Source organism: Plectropomus leopardus, chromosome 19 (assembly GCF_026936395.1).
Source record: "Plectropomus leopardus strain MGB_pleo_1.0 chromosome 19, ASM2693639v1, whole genome shotgun sequence".
NCBI classification, from domain to species: Eukaryota; Metazoa; Chordata; class Actinopteri; order Perciformes; family Serranidae; genus Plectropomus; species Plectropomus leopardus.
Window position 1 is genome coordinate 13,816,145 of NC_142194.1, and position 26,100 is coordinate 13,842,244.

The window sequence follows — 26,100 nt, forward strand, 5'->3', positions numbered from 1 at the left end:
ACTTTGAAAACATAGATGGACTTCTTCTAGAGTTTGGGTTTCATCTTTGCATAATTCTGGTTGGAAAAAGACGAGACAACATAAAAACAAATGCCAGACACAGTTGCTGCTGCCCATAAAATATACTCGAGGAGCAAATTAACAGGGAAGAGAGTGGCCTTGTAAAATGAGGTCAGGTCAAGACGTTTTATTTACTGCAGCATTGAAATTTAATTTGGTCATTTGAGTGCTTCCAGGATGCTAACGACATTAATTGGTTGAATTTATGCTTAATGTTGTTAGTAAGCCAAGTCAGCTACAGTACAGTCAACTTTCTCCCTGGCAAAGTTTCCAGTAAAGATGGAAAAGGTTTCTGTTCTCACTGTATATTTCGAGAAGGGATCCGCTGGCCTCTGGGTTCAAATGGACAGTGTGGCTTGTTGCAGTACTTTCCTACAGAGTGGTGGTCCAGTCTAATGTAATTTACATTTAGACTCATCATCCACATACCAGGAGCACATGGTCACCACAGTGTATAATTGCTGCTGATCCCTGCCTTAAGTTTAAATGAAAAATTAAACAAATTAGTTGAATATGTAGACAGCTTAACTTAATACATCTTTTGACTATCAACTGTTTAAGTTGCTTTTTGCACAAAAATGACAAATATTACCTAGTTTTAGCTTTTCTACACAATCAGCAAAGTTTAAAGGTGGACAGCCACGATTACTGTCAACAATTCAGCATCGACAAGCAGCAATATAAAAATCTAAAATGAAAAATAGAATAAAAAGAACAAAAAATGTATGTACAATTAATTAATCAATAGTGGAAAAAAAATCAGGATTAGCTGGCCTCATTTCAGCACAGACATTTTATGTCATGAGTGTCAAGGACAGAGGGTATCGCATGCTGTACAGATTGTAAAGCCCCTTGAGGCTAATTGTGATTTGTGAAATTGGGCTAAATAAATTAATTTGGCTCAACTATTTTAAGAAGGATTTCAATCCATTTCACCAAAGAGCAAATCATTTAGACTGTATCTGTCATAGACCTTTCACCTAAAAACCTCTGCACACAAACAAGTGTAGCAGCTGCATGATTTTCTACAGCAGTGTTTTAATGTGGAGTTACCTGACCATTTTATCTTCTCAAGGTTATATGAAAGCTGTGCACACAGAAGGGTCATTTTTGTGCCCTCATACAGCCCATTACTGCAAATTTCTACTCTCTCATTTCATTCCCACACAATGGCTGTTCAATAATTCAAAAAACCTGTGCAGAACATGTTGCTGCATTCAATCCATGTTCTGGATATCTACAGGCATTCTGCCATGACCGGAGAGCTGGTGTACACAGGGGACTTGCAAAACAGCAGTCGCAGAATGAAACAGCGGTGAAAACATCGGAGAGCACGGTGACAAGAGCTCATTAAAATATATTAGATCTGACAGGAGAAATACAAGTACTAAATACTGTAAATGGCTCGTTCTGAAACCCTGAGGATGATTCTGGGCATGATGAGAGATTATTCTGTATTGTACTGAGAGTTTAGCATTTCCTTGGGCTGCTTACCTCAGATATATCTGCATTTTAAAAAAAACCTGTTTATTCAGGGCCATTTCATTTAATTATACAATTCCATCCGCCTTTGACTGCACAGGATGATACAACTGAAAGTATAAGACTCCTAAAATGACACTTTCCTTCTAAGAATATTAGTCACTCAACAATAAAACTTGTCTGTAATTTTCTACTGTGGGCACATCGTGTTTTTTATATCTACACTGTGGGCAGCAGTGATAGATGTGTGTGAATATGTATCATACCAGTGCTAAAAGACTTAATTCAAACATCTTGTGTTGATCAAACTTTATATACATCATGCCGTACAAACACAAAACAAAGTTTTATCAATAAAACAGATGGATGGCACTTTAGTTAAAGTATTGGACATTAAAAAACAGTAGTTGTAAAATGAGTTACGAGAGGACAATGCGTAGCTGTGGGTGTAATGCACTTGATTCCCAGAGTTTATGTTGTGTACTTGTTGTGGTTTTGGAGGGTGTAGGTTGCCACGGTATCCAACAGCCAACCACGTGTCACGATTGTCACGTGTCTAGAGAGACCTGTTGAGCAGAAGGTCTTAAAGTCATTGGTCCACAAATGACAAAATGATATGCACGTCTCGTACATCCATAATATTTTTAAGACGTTATACACAGATATTAAATACTAATCTGCCTATTATGAAGAGCTTGCTATCAGCTTCATTTAAAAAAAATTATCTATGGAGTTAAGATAATCTTAATGATGATATATTCTTTTTCTTTTAGTTCATTAATTCTGCATTACTGTTATTTATTTTAATCTAAGCCTTCAATTTATTTCAGTTATCCATTTTCTTCCTCCTTCTTTCTGAGAGATGAACACAACTTTGTTAGTGTGTTTCAGTTACACTAACCTATAGACTCGACATGTATTCATTTTACATCTATATCCATATATTTAACACTTTAACTCTGAATAAACATTACAGTAATACCTTACGTGTAAGTATTGCATGCCTCTACAGTGAACAAAGAATCCAAAAAAGCCAAACAATCTTCATGAATAAATGTAAATGTGGGCTTTAAAACCTGAGAAAATTGGCTTAATTTCTTTCAAAAATGGGAAAGAAGTGTGACGAGAAAATTTAGGATCACACATTTAGGATACTTTTTTTTTTTTTAAAGAAGGTAAGAAAACAAACACAAAAAATACATATATACAATTATAGATAAAATAGTTAATAATTATGATTATTTTTATTATGAATATAGTTTTCTGGAGATTTTTTTTCCTATTTAATACATTATTTTAAACTTTGAATAATTTCCCTGTCTCTTTATTTTTTTCAATTTAACTTTAAGGTCAATTTTCCTTCCTCCTTTCCTTTCCTAATTTCTTGTAATTTCAAAGGTTTAAATGTTTGTGAAAGGAATCTGAAAGCGGCACACGAGCACTGAGCAAAATCATATCAAAACATCTGTAAATAAACTCTCACACAACTCGTGCAGTATAATCCAAGTCTCATCTATCCAGGTGCATGCTCAGTACATCCCGAACATGTGCATTTTCACTTAAACTTTACGATTTTTTTATTGTTGTTTTAAATCATGCTTTAGTGAAAATGCATATGTTTAGGAAGTGCTCAGCTCATGACTGGATAAATGAGACTTGGATAAACTGCATGAGTTGTGTGAGAGTTTGGAAATCGGTGTTTTGATATAGTTTTGCTGTTATTAAGTGCAGACTGTTTTTACTTCAATGCAGTAAGCATGTTCGCTTTTTTTGGATTCTCCGTCCACTGTGGAGGCATACAAGAGGAAGAAAGTTTTCCTCACAAATTCAACATAACACATGGTGAGTAACTGATATACTAATGGGCATTTTGCAGATGAAGTACTGCTTTAACGACTATCGGCTCTGAATCAAGCAGCATGTCAGTATTCCCATAAACTCAAACCCTCACTGATCACTTTAACCTGAACATCACAGAACATATCTTCTGCTTAACATCACACATCATATAGTTTTCTAATAAGCTGCCTTTCTTCTGAAGTAATAACCTGAACTGACATGTCCAGGATCTATCTTGTAAAATATAATCTGGAGTGTGTGTGCATGTCTTCCATTACGTTAGAGGATGGTTGAGAGGAAAGGAGAGACGTGTGTGATTTCAATCAATGGTGCAGAAGAAGAGGATAAAGGGGGACAGAGAAGGGGAGGGTGATGGGCTGCTCGATTACCTGGACTATGAGTGCCAGAGGACGTGGAAGAGGAAAAGCTGCATTAAATATGCAGCAGTGCAAATTAGGATGCCAGGAGAAGTGAGGAGGGGAGGGGAGGACTCAAAGCCACTTGCTTCCTTCTCTGTTTCAAACTGTCAGCTCTCCTCGTGCTATGGCAGCCTCTCTTTGCTGTGGCCAACTTGTTTTGACATTTCCCCTGGCTCCCATCTGACATTTTCTCTTGGCCATTTCTCTGCTGCCTAACTTCCTTCACACTCTCTTTCCTGGCAAGTCACTCCCCTCGCTCTTGTTGGGAACCTGTCTAATTCTGGCTGGCAGCGTCTGCCATTTCACCGTTCTGTCACTCTCCAACTGGTCCTCACAGCCGCAAACGCATTCAAATCCGTGTACTAATGGACGGACAGGTGCACAGACATACACACCAGCCAGAATGTCTATGCTTGTGGGGATCGTCCATTCACCACAACCTATTCTGATAAGAAATTTGACTTTGAAATAATAATGGAACCTGTTAAAAGTACTGTTTTTATTTTATGTTCACATTATCTATTATGTGCTCAGAAATTTAAAACCTTGCCCCTAAGAGCCCTTTTTCAAAGAATAGGACTAAATTGTGACAACCTTGTAGATAATATTAAGATATTTTATGGATGACCACCAGTGTTTCTGTAGAATTTTAACATTTTGTGAAATGTTAATTCATTAAATGACTATATAGGTAAAAGTTTTAATTTTATTTTATTATTTTAGTGAGACAGAATAGTCTACTAAAATAAACGATTTTAATGCTAACCTGGAGCTACACCTTTAAAAAAAAAAAAAAAGTAGAGCTATTTAAAAAAATGGTGCTGCTTTAGCTAATGGTTGTTAGCCTCAACTTCCTAAACATGTTTCATCAATGAAAACAAACCAAAACACTTTTCTAAAACATAACGTAACACAATAAAATTCTTCTTAGTCTTTTCAACTAGAGAAGAGCTTATCAGACATTAGCAATTACAAGCTAATGAAGACAGCCTGGCATGTTTGTTTCATGTCAGAAAACACTAAAAACATGAGACACTTTAACAAACTTCGAACATACCGTGGCTAGCTAACTTAGGTAGCCACTTTCTAAACATCCATCTCTTAAAAGGGCACTTCAAGACTCTAGCTAGGTTGAGTAGGAAGCCTTAAATAAACCTTCTTACTTGCCTTTGATTAATTAAAAATGGCCTCCCGTTGGTTTCTTTGTTGATGCTGTTTCAAGATCCCGAATACAGGAAAGCAGTAGACTTGGTGGCAGGCGCTCTCACTTTATATCCCGGAAATCGTTTTTGTCTGTTCAACAATCAAGATTGCCTGGAGCAAGTCGAATGCCACGTCAGGTGAGTGTATTTAGCAACTCATTTCTCCGTTCGGGCAAGTGTTAATAACAACTAAAATGATATAAAATAAATTAATTCAATATGTACATAATTTTTTATTTTCCGGAGCTGATAATGGACGTAGTTAAGAGTCTTCTCATGGCGCGTACAGACAAAGTTTAGGATTTGACGCGCAAGCTAGTATTTGAATTATCCTTAAACCAGGAGTTAAGTTGGATGGCATTAAGTCTTTGTTATTTAATATCCTCCAATAAACAAAGCATATAGGGGCAAGTAAAAACTGATTTCTAACCGACTTTTCCAACAGGGCAAGTGGAGAAAAAATATGCCATCATTCTCCTGTGAAAGGAAACCTCTCTCTGTGTCGTCACTTACCTTGTGTCTCAGCATCATGTTTTCTCAACACTGACTAATTAACTTTCACTGCCAACATGCTTGACCTCTGCCAGCAGCACATTTGCTAAAGCAGTCTTGTGGATGATTGAAATTGAATATGAAGAGATAACAATCATATTATAACCAGATATAGTGATAACTAATTTGGCATATTATCCATCACACATAATGCCCGTCTCACTCTCCAGAGGTCCAACCTCAACCTCAAACCCAGCAGTGAAACAAATAGTCTAATCTGTATCTTTATGAACTTTTGTGTATGTGTGCGTGTGTGTGAATGAGATCAAGTTAAAATAACCACAAATTAAACACGTTATACAAGAAACAGGTGAAAATGAGATTTTAGACTCACTGCTGTACTTGAACGACGACGACTCTGATCCAGGCTGCACAATGACCAGCTGATGGGACTTCTGTGTAACAAAAAGGGAAAAAAAAAACTGTTATGCTTAATTTAGAATTAAAAATTAGCAATGGGTAGAACACGTGTATTTATAACTAGGCAAATTGGAAGGAAATTAAATTTTCACACCTGCCTGTCAAATCATTTATTAGCAACATAAAGCATTTTGGCAGAAACTTGCTGGTTTAAGAATTGTTGATTAGGCTGGAGAGGTTTTTGGATCTGGGTATTTTCAGCATCAGTCAATCTTTATTATTTCAACACTTGAATGAATCATGATTCATTTGAAATCAAATAAAACCCAGGAGGCAAATAATATACATTATGAAGGCCACAGCTTAGTGAGTCAGAGAAACGTTCAGAGTTAAGAGGAGCCATACACTCTGCTGAGTCCCAGAAGATAATAGTTTGCTTATATTGCTTGCAATATGAGTCATGGGAATTTTAAGTGAACTGGAATCATTAAAACTGAAACATTTTATCCTGTAACTAGAAAAGTGCACTCAGTAGAGTGTAGATCTCTGCCAGGCAGCTGCGATCTGGCTGCCTGAGCTGATCGCGGCCACTCTCAACTGTTCTTGTAATTCCAGCAGATGTGCTGCAGCATGTTTCAGAAGATACAATATAATCATGAGGATGAATGTATTTTTAATAAAACACGGCCATAAATCTTTGATCTATGTCATTCATAACTGGGCTTTTAACGTTATTAATTTTGTCTTTAGGCTTCAGCACAAAGACGTAGGAAATAACAATAAACACAACTAGCAAACAATAAATAAACAATTTAACTACATAGCCTGCTTAATGGCTAAGCATTAATATCAAGGAATAATTATTTAAAAAATTGGTAAGCCTACAAAATAGGTGCCATACGGTGGACAGAACTAAACTGGGTTGCAGCTGGAACGAGGAGAGCTGGTGACATTGCTCCCTTACAGTCAAGGTGACGGCCAGAATAACGAAAATGGTGATTAATTAATCTTGCCAAACTTTAGCGGATCATAACATATGGGGTATGTGGTTAATCTGCAGATGCTCCTCTTTAAAATAAGACAATTTTTCTATGGATGCCATTGTTTTAGCCACGACAAAGACCAGAATGGGCCTGCAACAGAGGGTAGGGTTTGTTGTTTTCAGCCGAGACAACTTCCCGAAACCTTACGCCCCGAGTTACGGGTTAAGAGTGAGGAGTCAATGACAGCACAAACAGTCTATTAAACAGGTTCTTCAACAACTGTGAATGACAGCAACAACAAGAGGTCCTTATGCATACAGTACTAAATGTGTGCCCAAATAATTTGGCTGATAGGTCCAGTAGTTTGCTTGATCAGCTGGGGACAGAAAGATACACGCACTCACACACGCAAACACACCACGAAATGGGTTTGCACCTGGCAAAATTAAACAAAGACAACAAAACTAAGACTCTACAGCCATGCCAACATGCTGACATAAACTATACTACCAATTCTTAGTAGGTTAAATATAACCATCACATTGTTCACCATCTTTACCACGTTTACACTGTTAAATTCAGAATGCTATTAGTTTTTTATTCCCTTTATTCACCAATTACTGTATACACATGCAAACAATATGGGCATACTAAAAAATACAAAAAAAGGAGCAAAAGATGCACAGATATAATTGATTCACAAAATATAAAAGGGTACAGATACGCAACAGGGACAGTGTGGAAAGAAAAAGAAAAAGAAAAAAATAGGCAAATTATGTGAAAAAGAAAAAACAACTAAATACAAAAATAAATAAGAAAAGAAGGAAAAGAGAGGAAATAAAAACATAAATAAACATAGGGTCATTAGAGTATCAAGAAGACTTCTTTTTATTACTTCTTTTTCTTTTTATGACTCACTTGCCTGCAAACCTTTAATAACAGTGATCTGATTTAAAAAATGATACTAATATGACATTTTTTGATTATGTTAAAAAAAAACCTTTTTTAAAAATTACTTTTTCTCGACGGGCTAGACGCTCTTACCTGTTTACTGTCGAGGAGAAGAGGATCTTTGACGACAGTGGCTCCACAGAGCTCCACCATCCACTCCATTTCATCTACAAAAAGCACAAACATACACAAAATTGGCTGCAAATGTTGACTGTTTTGGCAAAAGCCCTTTCTGACAAAAGCATCCCCGGTCACACCTAAATGTAATTCTCTTTACTTTCACCCCTTTAACCCCTGAGGGGATACCGGGCAGACTCATTTCGAGCTCAGACTTCCTTTGATCGGAGAGACGGAAAACAGGTCAATACTGAAGTCTCCACTCAAATCAATATCTCACTCAATCAGTCAACACACATTTAACCTTATTTAGAAAAAAATAAACTGTTTATATTCAGCACATCATATCAGACACCAAACACACGGTCAGAGAAAAACATGAGAACAGAACAGGAATCAGGAAAACCTCAACCAAGTGTTCACTGTAGGTAACCTCATCATTTAACGTACACAAACACAAAGCAGTTAAATAATGGATGAAATCCTGTTTGTTGAGAACAGACTCCATCCTCATGTTTGTGCCACGTAAAACAGAGTCTTTAAACTCCTCACGCTAGCTAGCAGATGTCAACCCATTAGCAAGGCTTCATCGATCCAGCAGGCAGCGGGAGGATGCTGCAGAAGCACTTTAAGAGCCCCAGGAAGAAGGAAACCAAAGAACGCTGCAATGTGACTTCTTAAGCAATGTTCCCCCTGAGACCTTCACCCATGATGTATCTGTCCATTCATTCATGCTGGAATTGTAAAGCAAAGAACAAAAGTATGTTGTATTTAGGGCGACCAAACTCTTCTTCACCTTGAATTTAGAGGTCAACAGTTTAACCATTTATCGCCTGAGTAAAGTGGCTTGATTGCTTTTAAAAATATGGAAAGAAAGCAATAAGCAGCTTCAGAAGAAATGATCCAAACATTTACAAGTAATCAGTATAAAAAATAAGCACACAAAACTAAACGTAAAGTAAGAAGACGTAAGTAAAAAAGTTTTTTAAAAAAAATCTAGTAAATGACCTAAAAAAGTGCTTAAAAAGTAATAATAATTTTTGAGCATGACTTTAAATATATAATTGTCTTAATTATAAATATAGTTTTCTGGACATTTTTCCCTGGCTTTCAAAAAATATTTTTCTAAATTATAATTTCTTTCAATTTGCAGGACATTTTGTGGCAAGTTGCTCATTGCCTGTTTTTCCCCATGTTTTTAAAAAAAATCTGCTCAAGGTTCAAAGGTTTTAGTACTTGCATCTAGGCATCTAAACACAGCACAACGAAAGTGACGTCGATCCATGTTTCAAAGGGTTAAATCATTAGGACCAAACTAGGCTGGTGCAGAAATGGAGAGTGATGATATTTACACCATTTCTAGAGGAACAGCAGAAGCACTTTGGTCATGACTGAGGGCTCATTTCCACTTTCTTTTAATAAAAGAAATTCCAGGCAGCTAACTGACACCATAGCAACCGCTGTGCAATATGACAACACCACACCAAAAATGTCTCACACAACTCCAAAGTCCGTATTCAATCCACCCACACTCGTCATTGTTGTGCAGCGCTAAAATGACAGGGGTTAAAGAAAAAGCAGCAAACGTCTCAAGCTGCGTTAGTCAAAACCTCAGTGAGCGACTTTAACTCTCCTTCTTTTTATTGTTATTTTTTCCTTTTCTCTTTAAAAGCAAGGTAGGTGTCTATCAGAGTCCTGCAGGAAACACACATCAATAAAACAGAATATGTGTGGCTGAGCAAAGTAATTCTTGATTGAGAAAACAAAACAGTGCAAACAGCATGACGGCAGCTGCAAAAAGGAAACAGTTTTTGTCCTAAAAACACAAAAACACCTTTTTTTTTAAAACAGTTTTTTCTTTGAAAGCATATGCAAATGAAGCGTAAGAGTCCTTATTTTTTGGTAAGTTATCAAGAGACATCATCTAAGTGCTCCAAACCTGTTGTGTTTGAGTGCTGTGTTTTTAAGACGAATAAGAAACCAAACTATAGATTGAGCTTTATGTTGACAGAAATGCATATGTGGATGACAGATATTTTACGCTATGTCTGACAATATCTAATCCATTTGAGTAAACTTAGCTCGTCTCTCATTACATACATTATATAATAATGATATATAAAGAAATGACAGCTTTACGTCCTATGTTGAAAATTCATAAACACCTGGATTAAATGCTCAGGTGGCAAAATACTTTTTACTGAGACAAAAAAAAGATATCTGCAAGTAACTCATCACTTTGTCAGAAGCCTCTAAACGTTGTCTAAGTCCCATTTCCACCGAACAATTTCAGTACAGTACCCTTAGAACCTATACAGATGTGTGTGTAACCAAAGCCTAGATCTGTTTTTGCATTTCCATCTGCATACTGTGCTCTTAAATGTTGCCGGGTTGTTACCAGCTCTCACAGAATTTCTCTTAACCAGCCATGCAGAGGAACCTCATCGCTGCATCTGTCAGTGCTCTTAAAATAGTCGCTATAGCCAGTAAAGCTGTACCCAACTCAGAATTATGTCAGTTGAATCAGATTTGGCTGTTCAATACGAATATGAATTTTTTTCCATATGAAATTTTAAATTTGGACGGGCTCAGCAGGATGTTCAGTTTGACAACAGCATTCATTTAGGCCAATATAGTAAACAAGCAAACAACATTTTTGCCAACACCAGATATCAAACAAAAGTCAGAGACTGTTTCGCACTAAGTTGCTGTGAGCTGTGAATTCACCACTTCTGTGCAGAGGAAAAGAAGATGATGTTTTCTCAGAGCCTTACGCTGCAGAGTCTCTCCCCGTCTGTGCCGCTGCCTGCATGACCGCAGCTGCCTGCACCAAAAAATAGCTTGAGAGTCAAGAGCACTCACTCCGCAGCAAAATCTGGGAACCAAAACGTCGCCAGAAGTACACTACACAGCACACTAACTAGCAAAGACATAAAAAAAAAGACTGCTCTTTTTTAACCAGTCTCAGTCAAATGAAGAGTCTCCAACTGATGATTCATATCTCTGAATCTCAAGGGTCAGCCCTAATAGCCAGCGAGAGAGATAAGTCTGCAAGGAGAGTCAAGAAGTGGCTGACAGTGTAGCCAAACCAGGGCTGGAAATTACTGTTTTTTGTCCACCTGCCACTCTGGCTGGTGGCTTCCAAAAATCTACCAGCCACACATCAGATTACCATTGCTTTTTTTGGCTGGTGAGTGAGGCAAACCTAGCAGCCACTTACATATTTTACCTGCATTTGGCTGGTGGCTGGTGCTAATTTCCAACCCTGTGCCAAACAACAGTGAACATTTAAGCCCTTGAGGCTAACATTAGCTACCATATTACAGATACTGAAACTGAGAGTTAAACTCTTACCTCTGGTTCTCATTTAAATATACAACCCATGTCTCCAAAACCATTTTCTCATACAGACTACAGACTCTGTTTTATTTATTTATTTTTTTTCACAGTTAAGCATCATTACAGCACGGTGTCGCATTGCATCTGTCTCCATGCTGTTTGATTCTGCTACTCCATGAGATCGCTTAAAGTGGTGTATTTTTCCATCTGCCATGATAATCTTATTATAATATATCGTGTAGTGTGTGACGCACCTTTATTTTGTTTGTATGTTTGAGATTAGAGGGAAAAACAGCTATGAGGTTTCTCTTTTTTTCTGTAATGGAACCTTATTTCAAAATTAGTTAGGATTTTAAAACTCCTGCAGTCTGAGCCCAGCTTAACAGACCTGAAACGTTCTGGCATGACAAAAATCTTTATACAGATTAGTTAGATTTCTCAGTAATTCCCTGGTCCACTTTGCAATTTACGTAAATGTTACATGTAAAGTACATGTGATGGTGCTGATGTGATTTACCTGTCGTCATGTCTGTAAACGGCCCTTGGAAGCAGATCTTGTAGCCCTTCATGAGCAACTAAAGAGAAAAACAAGATACAAAGTAAGGATGAAATTATCTACTGTGAGATGTCTGAAAAATCTACAGTAAAACAGGACATTTATTCAATGAATTTAACCTGCGGACAATGTTCAGTCATACTGTATGTGAGCAGCCGTAAAAATACAGCTAAGTTTGAACTCTTCACCTGTATGAAGGGTGACATTGGTAAAGCTCAAACACTTGAAGCATATCAAATTCCAACACGAATTTGTAACTTATTGAAGGGAAAAAAAACCCTCAAGACCTTGTTCATTTTTTGCTCTCAATGTAACACCGTAAAATCAGAGATGAGCTGAACAGAAACAGAGCAACCTTCCCCCAGGTAATATCACGCTTTAAGCAAGCAAAGAAAAATGGCCAGCCCAACACCAGGGGCACATGGTTTTATTACACTCAGGGTCAATAAGCTTGCCTGAAATGGGAATGTAAAATTGTTTCCCTTGAACCATGGTAAGAGAGGAAATGTGTGACAAACATCCTGGTCTCAAATACAGTGTGTGGCTGGGTGGAAGCGTTTGGTAAGATAAAACATCAAGCTGCTGAAGAGAGAAATACTAATTTCTCACACCTCCCTGTCTGTCCATAATGATCATTAGCCAGAGGTGCTTGGTGAGATGAAAAAGTGTTTCTGTTACAGATTTTTAATTTAGACAACACCTAATGTCCTTCAGGAGGTATTAGAGTGTGTGATGTGATAACGTGCCCACACACACACACACACACACACACACACACACACACACACACACACACACACACACACACACACACACACACACACACACACACACACACACACACACACACACACACACAGACAGTTTCTTTGACTGATTTCCTGCACATCAACATTCTGGTGACAGACTCAGTCCTGACACTCCATTTCATCTGTTAGTCTGTTTGTCACAGCGGTGCAGGTGACAGAAAGTGAGTATGAACAGCACAATCTGTCTGGCTCCATCACAGCGCCGCCGCTGCGATGAAGTCACTTAAATAAGCCTGAAATTACTAGCTAATTCAATTAGCGAGGTTCTTCAAAGGCAGCGATACGGCCAACATGACATCTAGCCATTTCTAATTTTCCCCCTCAGTGGCAACAGAACCGGTCCTGCTGGCCTTACACCAAGAAGAAAATTACCATTAGCTTTTTACAACAGGGCCTCAGCTAAGAGGCTGGTGCAATAGTAGGAAACAGGTTCAAGTTCTGTTTGTTATTGGGACATTTTATTTGATTTTCTTCATTGGAGCAGACTGTTCTTTGTCGTTGGACATTGTGCTTTCACAAACAACAAGAAAGGCAGTAATTGTGTTTTCTTTCTCTCTCTGAATCAGGTTTTTGTTTTAAAGGGGACCTTTTATATTATACATTCCTACTGAGTAATTTAATGTTGAAAATACCTTCGATAAATGTCTATTTTTTCTTCTATTTGTTTTTAGTGAAGTGAAGGTTTAGTAGACCTCTAGTCTCAGTTTACATGAAAGGGTAAATAGAATTTGTGTTAATGACAAAAAATAAACATTTATTATGTAAACGCTGTGGTATGCAGTACTTTTGTTAATCGTTTACAGGTTTCTATGTATTTTTAATATATTTAATGATTGTTTTAAGATGGTCTAAAATTGGGCTTTATGTAGCTGATAAATCTTGGTCTATAACAAGGCTAAAGCTTGGAGACGATGTTTAAATGACATTTGTTGCTCATTGGGTTGTGTTTATTAAAGGTGGGCATTTGAAGTCATCTCCATATTCAAGTATTCAATATGTGATAATTTCTCTTCTGTCTGGACCTTGAAATAATGATTAAGGAGAAATATGGACTCCGTAACTGGACCAGTTGGGAACCACTGCCTCTATAAATTAAAGCTCTTATTAGGGACTTTTCAAGGTAGAAAACAACGCTGTACTCTGTTACTCTCCAGCTGCAATGAAGGTGCAGTCACACAGAAGGCACAGATGCTGAAGCCCCAGACATGCCAACCAATCAGAGCAGACTAGACTTTTTCAGAAGGGGGGCTTAAGGACACAGGTGCTAAAACAAAGCGATTCATACAGAGGGTGAATACTGGTGTTCCACCTCAGACAGTATGATGAAAATAAAGCGTCTTTTGACATTGAAGCATGTAGGTCCCGTCTAAGAAAGCCAACTGGTTTCAAACCAGTCAGTTCAGGGACACAGGTGACTGTTGTTGACATGTTTCAGGTGTTGAGATCATAATCTTTATAATATAGTGTGCTGATAAGTCTGACTGACTGGACTGGTGTCAGTCATGCAGAAAAAGCAAATAGATAATGTCAGTTATTCTGATAAAGGTCTTTGTGGGCCAAAGGGGTGGATGAAATGGAGAGCAAGCAGATTAAAAGCATTTATATAGAGAAAAAGAAGAGGGGCCTCTTCACTGCGCGCTGTATGCTCTGCTCCGTTCTGGGCAGTTTGCTTCACCACCTGTTAAATTACTCTTTCATGGTCGCATCCTGCCACTCCAGTGGTCTACGAAGCAAAAAAATACAACTGCACTGGTTCAATTCTGGCCAGAAACCTTTGATAAAAATAAATCTCTGAATATCCTATCCTGTCTAATAAAGGAAAAATGCCTGAAAACTTCATTAACTTTTAATGTTTCTGACAGACTCAGTACATCATCTGCCTACAGGAAAGGTGAACTTTATATTAGCTTAGTTTTTGTGATCAGATTTTAACAAATGCTGCTGCTTAGCTGAGGCCAGTTGCCATCTCATCCATCAGACTCTGTGGTTAGTCTTTGCCTCACAGTGCCATCCCACAATTGTTTCCTGACTCATTGTGGTTAAGCCAGACTATGGATTAGGTTGTGCCAGACAACATTAAGAGTCCACTGTAAAAGATACGGCAGTTCCTTGAACATGAAATCTTCTACACCTTATTGTGTTTACCTTCCCAGGGTGGGACTGCAGTAAATTCTGAAAATCTGAAACTAAGCTGGAACAAATGCTTGACATTAATCTTTGTTTTCAAGGTCCCCGACAAAAGAATTATGAAATGATTGCTCTAGTATCTGGACTGTGATTTTTTTTTTTTGTGTGCTCCAAATTGTTAATTTTTTTCTTGTAGTTTGGAGAAGCAGAAAACCAAATCATCATTTAAATGTTGGTTCACTATTGAGTTAGCAATCAATGTGATGACAGTTGTGAGGCCGTTCGCTGATGTTTTCTGGCTTCTGTCAACCATTTCTGATCAAACCACACCCATACAATCCTGATGGAGCAGATTAGTTGAGTGTTTCAGTTTTAAAGCGGGAATCAGAATTAACTTGTCATTATGAAGTAAATGTTGATTGCACAATGTAATGGCTTTAGAATAATGACACCATTTGCATTTAGATTGGCTCCTATAAGACTCACTTTCACTGAGCAAATCTGTCTGCTGCTGGGTTATGACTTGAATTAGACTTGAATTACGGCACAAAGGAAGTGCGTCAACTAAAACAGGAAATGGATACCACTTTTATTGGATGAGAACCAAATAGTACCTATGTAAGTTTTTTATAATAAAAATTCCCAGTAGCAAAAATGGCAGACAATGGAACAACCTGTGGAGGACAAGATGCAGTGTGTCCTGTGTTGTTGGCATATGCTAAGCTCTGAGGAAAATGGAAAGCAATTTGGTGTTCTTGTGACAGCAGCAGCAAAAATAAAAAGGGGTGGGAGAGTAATCTGTTTCAACTTCAAACTGTAACTTTCAACAATGCTTAAGGATGTTTTTTCTGAACTTTAAATTTGATTGCTGCTAATTTAGTTATGATGAATATTCAGGCTTCTAGAGAAACACTTAAAGGGAATCTTTGCTGATTTCCAACCAGCTCTGTGCTGGTTAACTGTACTGGCCTCCAACTGAGATGTCTGAAATATGGCAAAGCTTCCCTTTAGGATAACAGCATTATATTTACTTCTCTTACATAAACAATTAGAGATGTGTGCAATAAGTTAAATGGAAGATTGAACGTCGCTACCCTCGCTAGTTGGTATCAGAATTACAAGTCAGTTAAACCTATTATTAAGACACCCAAAGAAAAATGGGAAGCGTCTGGATCAGCATGTGAGACTAACGGTTCTCACAAACATGCAGCCGCAGACTCAATGGATGGAGCCGCATTTACTGGACAGATACAAGTCTGCAACTGTCCACAGAGGCTCAATGTGGAAACTATGTCCGAGCCTCACACACACGCGCACCAGCTGGATGTCTTCTTGCTAGGCTGAAGAAGAGAGGAGCTTTTGGGCACACAGAAGATCCCAACAATCCTGGACTTATACATGTGTGTCAATCTGCATACACACCTATGCATAAAAGAGTTACTGCATGAGTGTGTGTGCTTTCCGGTAGAGATGAGTCCAAGGTTGTAGGATAATGTGTAATATCTATAACGCATGGTGCAAAGTGCCACTTATTTCAGCAGCATTTAAAATATGACATAGTTCTAAAAAAATAAATGTGAATTATGCAATTTCTTTTTGGACAATTTTTAATGTTTTCTTATTTTTAGACTTAGATTGAAATTTTAACTTCCATTTGACAACAGGGAAATTATTCATTTTTTAAAAATAATTTTAATTTATCTAACATTTTATAGAATTGTTATTTGATTGTGCAATTATCAAGTAATGTATATATGAAGATTAGACATAAAACATTGAACCCCCACACACACACCTCCCGTTCTGTGTGTAAGGGACTCACATTATTGTCTTGAGTGGTACGAGCTCTCATGGGGCCCTGGTGGTTCGGTCCATTCACCACATCACCTCTCACTTCAAAGGCACTCTGTTGGAAAACAAAGCAAACTGACATCAGTAGGTATGCACTGAGTACATGAACCTCATTCAGCAGTATAAAACCTGTCCTTCTGCTATTAGCTTTTAAATAAGTGAAGCAATTTCTCTCATCTCATAAAAGGTTTGATTGTACGCTGACAGAGAGCTAATATAATTTCATTTATTTCAAGGGTCAGATTTGCTCGTAAGAGTCGGCTGAACATTCTTCAGTTTGACAGAGTTCATCTCATAATTGTGCGGAGTTAATCTCTCCATTCACTACATGATGCATCAAAATGCTTAAAAGCTTGCCTGGAACACGGAGAAATAGTTTTAAATTAATGACGATGCTAAACAAAGCTTGGCAGAGTCTTATAGTCACATAACACAGAACCAGATGCAGCTATCCCTAAAGCAAATTGATTTCAAATAATCTATGAGGTATCGCAGGGAACCACATGAAGACATTCATCATGTAGCCTTAATTCCACATCGAGACATACAGAGATGCAGGAGGAAGTCAACGGCACACAAATTCTCAGCACACACAGGCGAGCCTACCTCATCTAAGAGTTTCTTTTGTTTGAAGCACTCTGAAATCCCTGCGGAGGGGTAACAAAAAAAAACCTTATGAGCTCATTGTCAGAAGCACAAACACTTTTCTGGTGGCTACTGTATTATGCAACACGCCTTCTATTCCAGCCCCTCCACATCATGCTGTTCAGTATTTAGAGTAATTGTTGTAAACATATCAGTGATGGAGTTTGACAATGAAGTAAATCAGGACTTACACTGGAAGCTCACCACCCACTTCCTGCCTGCGATGCCAAAGAAGTACTTCAGCGTACGCTCACAGACCAGTTGTTCATCTGGCAGAGAGGAGAGAAGAAACAGTGATGTGTGAAAAGATGCGCAAGTACATGTACACACAGAACACCGCTTGATAGGAAACTTTAAATTTAAGAGTTGGAAATGAGGTATAATTTGCTTGCTTGGCCATTTTCTTGTGTACTGTTGCCATTGCAACTTTTGTAGCAGGCTGACTTCCGCGTAAACAAACCAACTTAAGGCAAGCTGCGAACTCACATAAGTGAGTAAAATGAAAGAGCTAAACAGGTTAATAAGAGGTAGTTTTGTGCAGTAATGTGTAGAATATTCACCAGGGGAAGTGCGATATGTCCTGAGTTAGTGTGTAATGTTGACAACTGTGAGGTCAATCATGTTTAGCATGTAACTTACTTTAAGAAAATACTTTTTGAATATCACCACAGTATGTTTACAGGACACATCTTGGTGAGTGTTCAACACGGTAATTTTACTTTTATTAGAATACGTCTTGGGACAGATGAGAAATGCATTGCTTACTGCTGGAGGACGAACATTCACCAACTTGGCACAGGTGGATATCAGACAGGACTGCTTGTGACGTTGAGCAAAATAACCATGTAAAGTTCGGACAATTTAGCAAAATCTGGGGTGAGTTCAGGGATTCCATAGAAAGGTATGGTCTTAGTACTGAATGAACCACTGAATACAATATATAAAATTATTGCCATTCTGAAAAAAACTATGGCCGTTTGATTTTCTGTACTAACAGAAATGCATTTTGCAATGCATGCAATATCATCCCATTTAGAAAAGGGTGATACTGCCTTTATTAAAATGTTGTGTCATATGTGAATAATGTAGAAAACTTAAACACTAAATGTTTTTTTAAAAAGGAAATAGTCTGTTTTTTCACAATTAACACACTTTATAGCATGCAGATACACACAGATAATGTGTGAAAAAAATACGTGCATGCTGTTAGAGACGATGAAAGCTTTAATTTGACGCAAAATAAAGCACAATATATGGCTCTGACTATTGCCCACTCTTCCCAGAAATTACTTTTTTACTGTGTTATCCTTTATGCTGCTTAAATTTTAATCACTTAGGTAAATCCTAGTGTTAATGTATTGTAAAGAACTATGAGCTCTTTTAAACTGCGCCATCACTTTAGGAATGAACACAGCCGAAAACTTAGAATAGCTTTTAAATCACGGTTGATCAGCAGGTCAGAAGTTATCCCTCCTTCAAGAAATATAGTGATTATCCACTGATTTGTATTCCAGACAGGAACTTAACTGCCCGCTATTGATGCGCCTTTAACATAACTTCATTTCAAATGGTTATTATTTTATGCTAATGGTTAGAGAGGGACCCCTCCTGCTCCTTCCCAACCTTTAACCACAAAGATCAAGCATCCCAGTGTTCCCATTTTTTGGTTACCCGGGAAACAGCTGCCATTAAAAAAAAAAGGCTTCTTAAACAGTGACAGTTAATATGGTGCTTTGGAGACAGCGAGCTCTGAAATTAAAAATAATCTATCAGAGAGGGTAATTAGCAACAAGCGGATGAATGGAGGAGAGAGTGTGTGGGCGAGAGAGAAACAGAGAGCTTATCTCCAAGGAGCGCTTTAAAAGACGCACAAAACAAGCTGTAACTACATGTAAGGAGAAAATGTACTTCTGGAAATGCAAATGTTTCTGCTCAAGAAAACATTGAAAAACAGGACAGAGGAAGATTTGAAGTGTGGTTTTGAATAGCCGCTTTAACTGCTCAACTGTGAATCAAGTCCAGTGGATCAATTCAAAACCTATGATAGTTATAGTCTTAACTGAATAAAGAGTTTTCATACATTCACACTGCTTGCATACTCACCTGTGTGCATGATGATATGGGTCACCTCGGGCGTTACCCTGGAAACCACACGGGCACCAACTCGCTTAGCAAACTTTTTCACCATTATCTACAGGAAACCACATCTGATTGGTTAATGTATCCTCATATGGCTGAATAAACACATGTATTGATTGAATGTGTGAGTGGGCACCTGTTCATTGGGGTTTAATCCAGATGACACAAGCACCATCTTAGTTTCACTTCTATCTTTCGGAGGAGTGTTATTTTCTTTGTCTTCTTGTCCATTTGATGGTGAGTCATTGCTCTTTAATGTTTTAGCTGCTGAACTTGAACAGGGCATCTTTGAGGTTCCCGAGCCTTTAACACTCGGCCCTGTGTGTGAGGAGTGCTGCACTGCTGAAGAGAGAGGCAGAGAAAACAAATAGAAAGAAAGAGTCAGCAACAGTTAGACTGAACTTAATCTGATCAGACCCATTTCTCATAAATTGGGTATCTTTGGCGCCCTGACGCACTGAGCTGACAGCCTGCCATCGGTCAATGTTGGGCTGTTGTTGAGCGTCTGTCGCTCTAGTTTTTGTGGAGTGTCCCACGCTGTTGGCACTAATCACTTGGCACTTTCTTTTGGCCGATTCAGCATGTTGAATCGGCGTCAGAGACAGTGAAGCCCGTCAGTGAATGAAATCACACTGACTGGCAGTTCAGCTCAGTTCACAAGAAAAGAAATTTAAATGATGAAAGCAAACAAACAACTAGACAAGAGGGCATGATATCAATTCAACCTTGTCAGAAAAGGTAAAATTATTTTTTGGCTATTTAGCTCTTAAGCAGAAATGGTTCATAATTGTTTGTTTCATTGTACGTTAGCATATGGTAAATATTCTTTGGTCTTTCAACATCAGGTTGTGTTGCTAATGTGCTAACTGTCTAAATAGTGCTCCGAATCCGTCCTGTCAGTCCTCCTGTTTCTCTTCTTTGAATGATGAATACAGATTTCTGTCCCATGCTGATATGGAGAGTTATTTCTCCTCATGCATATGCAGTGTGTGTGTTATTTGGCCACTGGCTGTAGTCTGTACGGTGTGTTCAAGCAGGGAGCGACAGGTTATCGGCCTGGATGACATCGGGGGCCGATATCTGACATTTTGCCAATTATTTGTATCAGCATTTTTTTTAATGATCACCTGTAAAATGAATTTATTAAAAAGTGCAAAGAAAGCATCAGCATGGGAGGAACTTTTACTTTGTAAAACATCAGGGAACTATTTTCATTTATTAATTTTTTACTTGACTTTATAAAAAAAAAGTTGTTGGGAACTTGCTGTATATGACGTTGAAAGTTTCAGTTGTGATTAAACATTTGCTAAAAGCATTTAAACAAAGTTTTGTGTTGGAGTTTGTTATATTCCAAATTCTACATATTGACAAATGGATTTTCAATTTTACTGTAAATGCATATCGGTTCCAAATACTGATTATTGGTATCATTAACTCCTAATAATCAGTACTGGTGGACCCCTATGTTCAAGTGCACCTTTTTGGGTGAGACACAGGTGACGTGAGGTGAAGCAGCAGACAGCAGTCCTCCAATGTCTGTTTTTTTTCCCACACAAACACAGTTTGTTACACGGAGCTTAACCTTCATTAACCACACAGTCAGGTTACCACGCACCAGGCAAACCACTTAAACGCTGCTCAACTCAGTCAAACCAAACATCGCTGGCATACTAAAAACATTCATAGAAGCAACAAATAGCTACTCTCTTCAAGCGGCAGAGGTCATATAAACCTCTTATATCTGTACTCAGAGAATCCAAGTGGAATCATCACATTTTGAAAAAAACTAACACTATAGACAATATCTAAAATGTGTCTTACTACTTATATGCTTCTGGGAGACTGAAATGCATTGATTATATATTTGAATAAGATGTACTTTCCAGTACTACAGTAGTAGTCTTACCCATCTCTGCACAGCTGCCATGCTTTGACACACTGGGCTGTGTGACCCTGTTGCCATCGGATGATGTTGTGTTGGGCTCTCGCTCTGCTTCTGGAACAGCTTTCCTGCAGAGGAGACGTGTACATTAACTTAAGAAGGAAATAAGGCAACATCATGTAGATGGTAGGTTAAATTGTCAATGCTACAACAGGAATGTACTCCAGTGATCTGCAAGGTCAGTATTGTGGCATATAAAGGCATTTTTCTATTTAGTACTATTAAGCTGCAGTTTTCAGCTAGATTTCTGAAAACTGCATTTGAACTTTAGTATTTTGTTAATGCTGAGGACGAAAGATGTCAGAGCAAATCCTGCCTAAATATTCTAACAATAACATGCAACCGCAGACTGGACTCTTTTAATGGATATCACACAGAAAAACACTACAAAACCCAAGAAAGTTCAGTGTATAGGTAAATTCTTTTTGCAGTGCTCCGCTGTCAAACATATCTTAACTGGATTGGCTTTACTAATTTGTGTGTACTTTCTCTCAGGATACCGTGCATTCAGAAATAAAATTAAAACAGTGACACTCTTTTTAATATCCAAGGCTCTAAAAAACACCTGCACACACATTTGTGCATGTAAAATTTGAGATGTGCACATAATTCTGAGCTCTTCACCAGCAGTGCACATAACTTGGTACAGAAAATGTTGTGGAGGGCTTCCATTTCCATTTCCTTCCATTCATGCACTGACTATGAAACTGACGCGAATTGACTACTCTCACACGCTCTCATGCCACACATATATTTTTCCATGAAGTGAAAAAAATATGCATAACTCATAATGCTGTAGCTCGAAAAGAGGACACTGACAAGACAGACACAATAGTGTCAAAAACGCAGTAAAGCCAGGCATGGCTTGTTTTTTTAATGCACATCTTTTTGTGCTGCTACAGTAAAGATACTTGGAGCAGCAAAAAGGACAAAGAAAGACTCACATTAAAGCAATGCTTTATTACACAATAGGTCTTATCAAATAAGTGATGACAAGAATAAAGTTCTCTTATGATAATCTTTTTAAAAGTCATAACAGATTTTGCTGAGAAGTGCAATGAATTTCTGCTAAAAATGTTCCTATGATCAAATAAAACTTGAAATCAGTTATTTTGTTATTTTATAACACGCTGAAAAATTGGTGCATGCCATTTTAAAAGTTACATGTACCGGCGCATGTCCACTGATTAAAACGTATTTCGGGCTCTGATATATGAAATAAAACGATGACTATATGGATAAAACTATCTCAGCTTTAATTTGAAGGTGTTTGCATCCACATTTTATAAACAGAAATTGTCTCCTAATTATAGGGAAGAGATAGTGGCAGGCCATGGTATTATCGAACGTCAATATTATGTCTAAATCCTTTGCAGTCAATGATTGTCTAAAGTCATCGATCCACAAACATTAGCAGATACGTGTAATCTTCTCCTGTGAGGATCTGACTGCAGCCACATCCACCTGTTGCTCGTTTCAGTCTCAGTGAGTGAAACACGTTATAAAACCTGCATTGTCTTTTCTGTCTGTTTAGGGTCATTATTGTGCTGCATTGCTCTTAGAGGAGAGGATTATGAGCCCCTGAAGCTGAACAGCAGCAATTTAAACTCAGTCATTGTTTCTTTTCATATCAAAAATGCTGGAGAAGAACCAAACAATAAAAACACAACATTGTCCTTACACTCCACTGTGAGGTTGTATAAGGCAGGAAGATGTAAATGTGGGATCAGGCCTTGCTATTGGCAGAAACTCCATATCCAGTTACTCATGTCCTTTGTTATCAACATATTACAAGCTGTTTTATAACTCAAACATAGAAAGTTTTGGAAGTTTCTTTCCTTTGTTTTCTTTTGGGTTTCTTTTTTCACGGGAATACTGATGCCTGGCAGCGTGCCTGTGTTTAAATTACCTGCACTGAAGTGATAATGGCTCATTGAAAACTTGTCATATACTCCAGTGGCGACCATTCTTTCCGATTTCACCAGTGCACTCATGGAGCATTTGCTTTTTAATTTAGAACTTGTACAGCTAAAGCCCTCCTTGTTTTCATCAGCTGTCTTTTTCCATCTCTCCCTCGCCTCGAGGACAGCACTTAGAAGCCTGCGAGGCGAGAGGTTTTCGAGGGGGGGCAGTCAAGCAGGAGAGATAAATTACTGTGGCAACACAAGTTTTCCTCTAAGTGCTCTAAATGACATATAAGATGCAGTCAGTAATGACTTTTTTATTCTCCGCAGCATAAGCAGATTCTGGGTTCATTAGTGAGATTATCCGCCTGTCCTCTTGAGATGCATCACCCTCTGAGAACGAGACTAGTAGCAACACACAAACACTCGCTAACTTTCATCCTCAGTTACAGACTGAAAGAGACCAATTACATGCCACTTGCTCCAGTTATTGTTCTGCTTAATACGGCTGTATTGAAATATGGCTCAATTTGAAATGTATTAAGAATGTACACAATCCTCAGAGGAGAGAAATACAACCCACTGAGGCAGATATTATTTCATTAGATTTGTTACTGCGGTCAGGTTTGACATTAAGGATTGTCAGAGCTGATTGTTTAACTGGCCAATTGACCAAAAACAAACCGGCCGATCACTGAAGCTTCATATTTAATGACCAGATATGAGCGTTATTGATCTTCTAATCTAAATCTCTGGCAGGAAGGGGAGAAGCAGATTTCCCAGAATGCCAAATTATGATTTTAACCTATATGTACTTCATAGGCACTGACAGTTAACACAAATTGTATATATATAATGCCAATGGTAGGACCATAAAGGTCACAAATAGTGACAAACCTCCTGATCATTTTCAATAACAACATAATCAGACAAATGCATAGAGACTTGCAAACTTGTAGGAAAGAAGAGAGTCACCCTGTAGAACCGGCTCCAAACTGTCCTGAGAATCATTAAGCTGCGATGTTATCAGCTCCTCTGATCGTTCATACTGCAAACAATGACTTAGTGCTGGGAGGCACGCTTTCATGTTGTCATGTTAGACGACAGATAAGGCAGCGTTTACTCATAGTTTGACTGTGGTCATACACTTGGCCGAATAATTAAAAGCTTCATTCATAACATTCAAATTCTGAATCAATATTTGAATGCTGTGCAGCTTTTATTTGGTTACTTTTTTGTTTTGCATTTCTATTCATTCTGTTACAACTTTGTATTTCTGCACAGTGGCAGATAAAAACTAAGCAACACTAACATTATTAGTCAGTGTTTACCACAGGATGAAAATATATGGTGGGGCAGCAGAACGCCAGCCACTTTCAATGTGCCCGATGTGAATAGTCCAGCTCCAAAAATCTATTTGTGGCAGCAGATGTTTTAATTGTAGTGGCCCGTCACAAATAAATGAAAGCAAGAGAAATGTAGAATACTATCAGGCTTTCCCACACATTCCCACACCACAATCAAAACATCTGCTGCCCCATACTGAGTTTCAAGTTTTGGAGCTGTACAGTTTATTAGGAGCACATCACACTGTCAAAACGCAGAGCGTACTTTGGGCAACAGATGGAGCAGCAGAACTTCAAGGACAGTCGAAGTAAAACTTAGTCATTCATCCTGCTGAGTCTAAAAGTTTCTATGCAGCAAGTCCTCCTCTCATCCACTGATTTGATTTGATCAGCTGTGATCAGATCGACTGATCAATTATCAGCCCTTTGTCTCAATTTCCACAAACTACTGCTGAGGAAAAAAACAACTCATGAAGAGTTCTACCTGTGCTGCATTCACGGATCCACAAACCCGTCAGGAGAGAGAAGGGACACAGAATGACATGAGGGGAGAAAAAAAACTAAAAACTTTTTCTTAATGGAATATTGTGCTTCAGTCCACGTTGGCTGGTGCTTTTTCAAAAGCATCTTCACGGTGAGGTCAAAAAACTGTTTGCTCCTCCGCTTGCCGCACACAAAGTGAGGCAGGCAGCTGTAATAACAGAGCTGTCTAACAGTAATCTAACAGCACCATAAATTACATTTATATAACCACAATAGCAAAAGCTTCCCCTTTGGCTCTAACACTATTATAGTGAAATAAATTATATTCATTGAAGAAAGTTGATTTAATAAATAAAGAAAAACTAATTTCTGCCTCTGAATCACTTTATTCAGATAGAGGATTTTTTTGGGGGCTTGTTTTTTTTTAAAGGCATGACTTAAAAAACTATGACGGTAGACAGTGGAAGCTTTATTTGAAAGCCTCATTAGAAACTTTGAATGTAAAAACACCCTTGCTTTAACCCTTTTTATACATGATGCCTGTCATTTCAGTTGGACAATTTAGTTTCCCCATATCAAAATTTAAGCATTGACTAAATCACAGACATGTACTATACTGTGCTTTGCATATTTTTGTTGCTAAAAATGTTCTCTTGATATATATATAAATATACAAAAAAATTTACTTGGTGGTTGTTTTATTTATTTTCTTCTACTATATATATACTTTTAATCTTACCTGTTAGATTGGAGAAATAATTTCAGGACAAAAAGGGTAAAAATATCTGAGAAGAAATGAATTTCTACGCACCAGTAGTAAAAGTCTAGTCTACTATGTTTTACTTACTGGTCTGCACCGTGGCCTGTGTCCTGCTCACATGGGAGGGGTCTCTGTATGTCTGAGCCTGGGGACACAAAACAATCAGAAGCTCTCAACACTTCCACAAACCCAATACTAAACTAACTAAAAAGAAAGACTTTACTTTGTGCTAAC

General features: G+C 38.0%; 1 protein-coding gene across 2 annotated transcripts in view; it reads right to left on the reverse strand.

The window, feature by feature from the left end:
* Positions 1-1,078: 1,078 nt before the first annotated feature.
* Positions 1,079-26,100, reverse strand: part of LOC121959191 (uncharacterized) — a 32,100-nt gene continuing 7,078 nt past the window's right edge. The window contains exons 11-21 of one of the 2 annotated variants that reach the window (XM_088070267.1): positions 25,954-26,011; positions 21,338-21,441; positions 19,568-19,770; positions 19,396-19,483; positions 17,484-17,561; positions 17,254-17,294; positions 16,619-16,702; positions 11,822-11,879; positions 7,942-8,015; positions 5,889-5,949; positions 1,079-2,108 (exon numbers count right to left, since the gene is read on the reverse strand). In XM_088070267.1, coding sequence (XP_087926393.1) covers positions 2,014-2,108; positions 5,889-5,949; positions 7,942-8,015; positions 11,822-11,879; positions 16,619-16,702; positions 17,254-17,294; positions 17,484-17,561; positions 19,396-19,483; positions 19,568-19,770; positions 21,338-21,441; positions 25,954-26,011 — 944 coding nt within the window. In that variant the 3' untranslated portion in view covers positions 1,079-2,013. Of the gene's footprint in view, positions 2,109-5,888; positions 5,950-7,941; positions 8,016-11,821; positions 11,880-16,618; positions 16,703-17,253; positions 17,295-17,483; positions 17,562-19,395; positions 19,484-19,567; positions 19,774-21,337; positions 21,442-25,953; positions 26,012-26,100 lie in introns of both variants that reach the window. The other variant, XM_088070266.1, reaches the window with a different exon arrangement.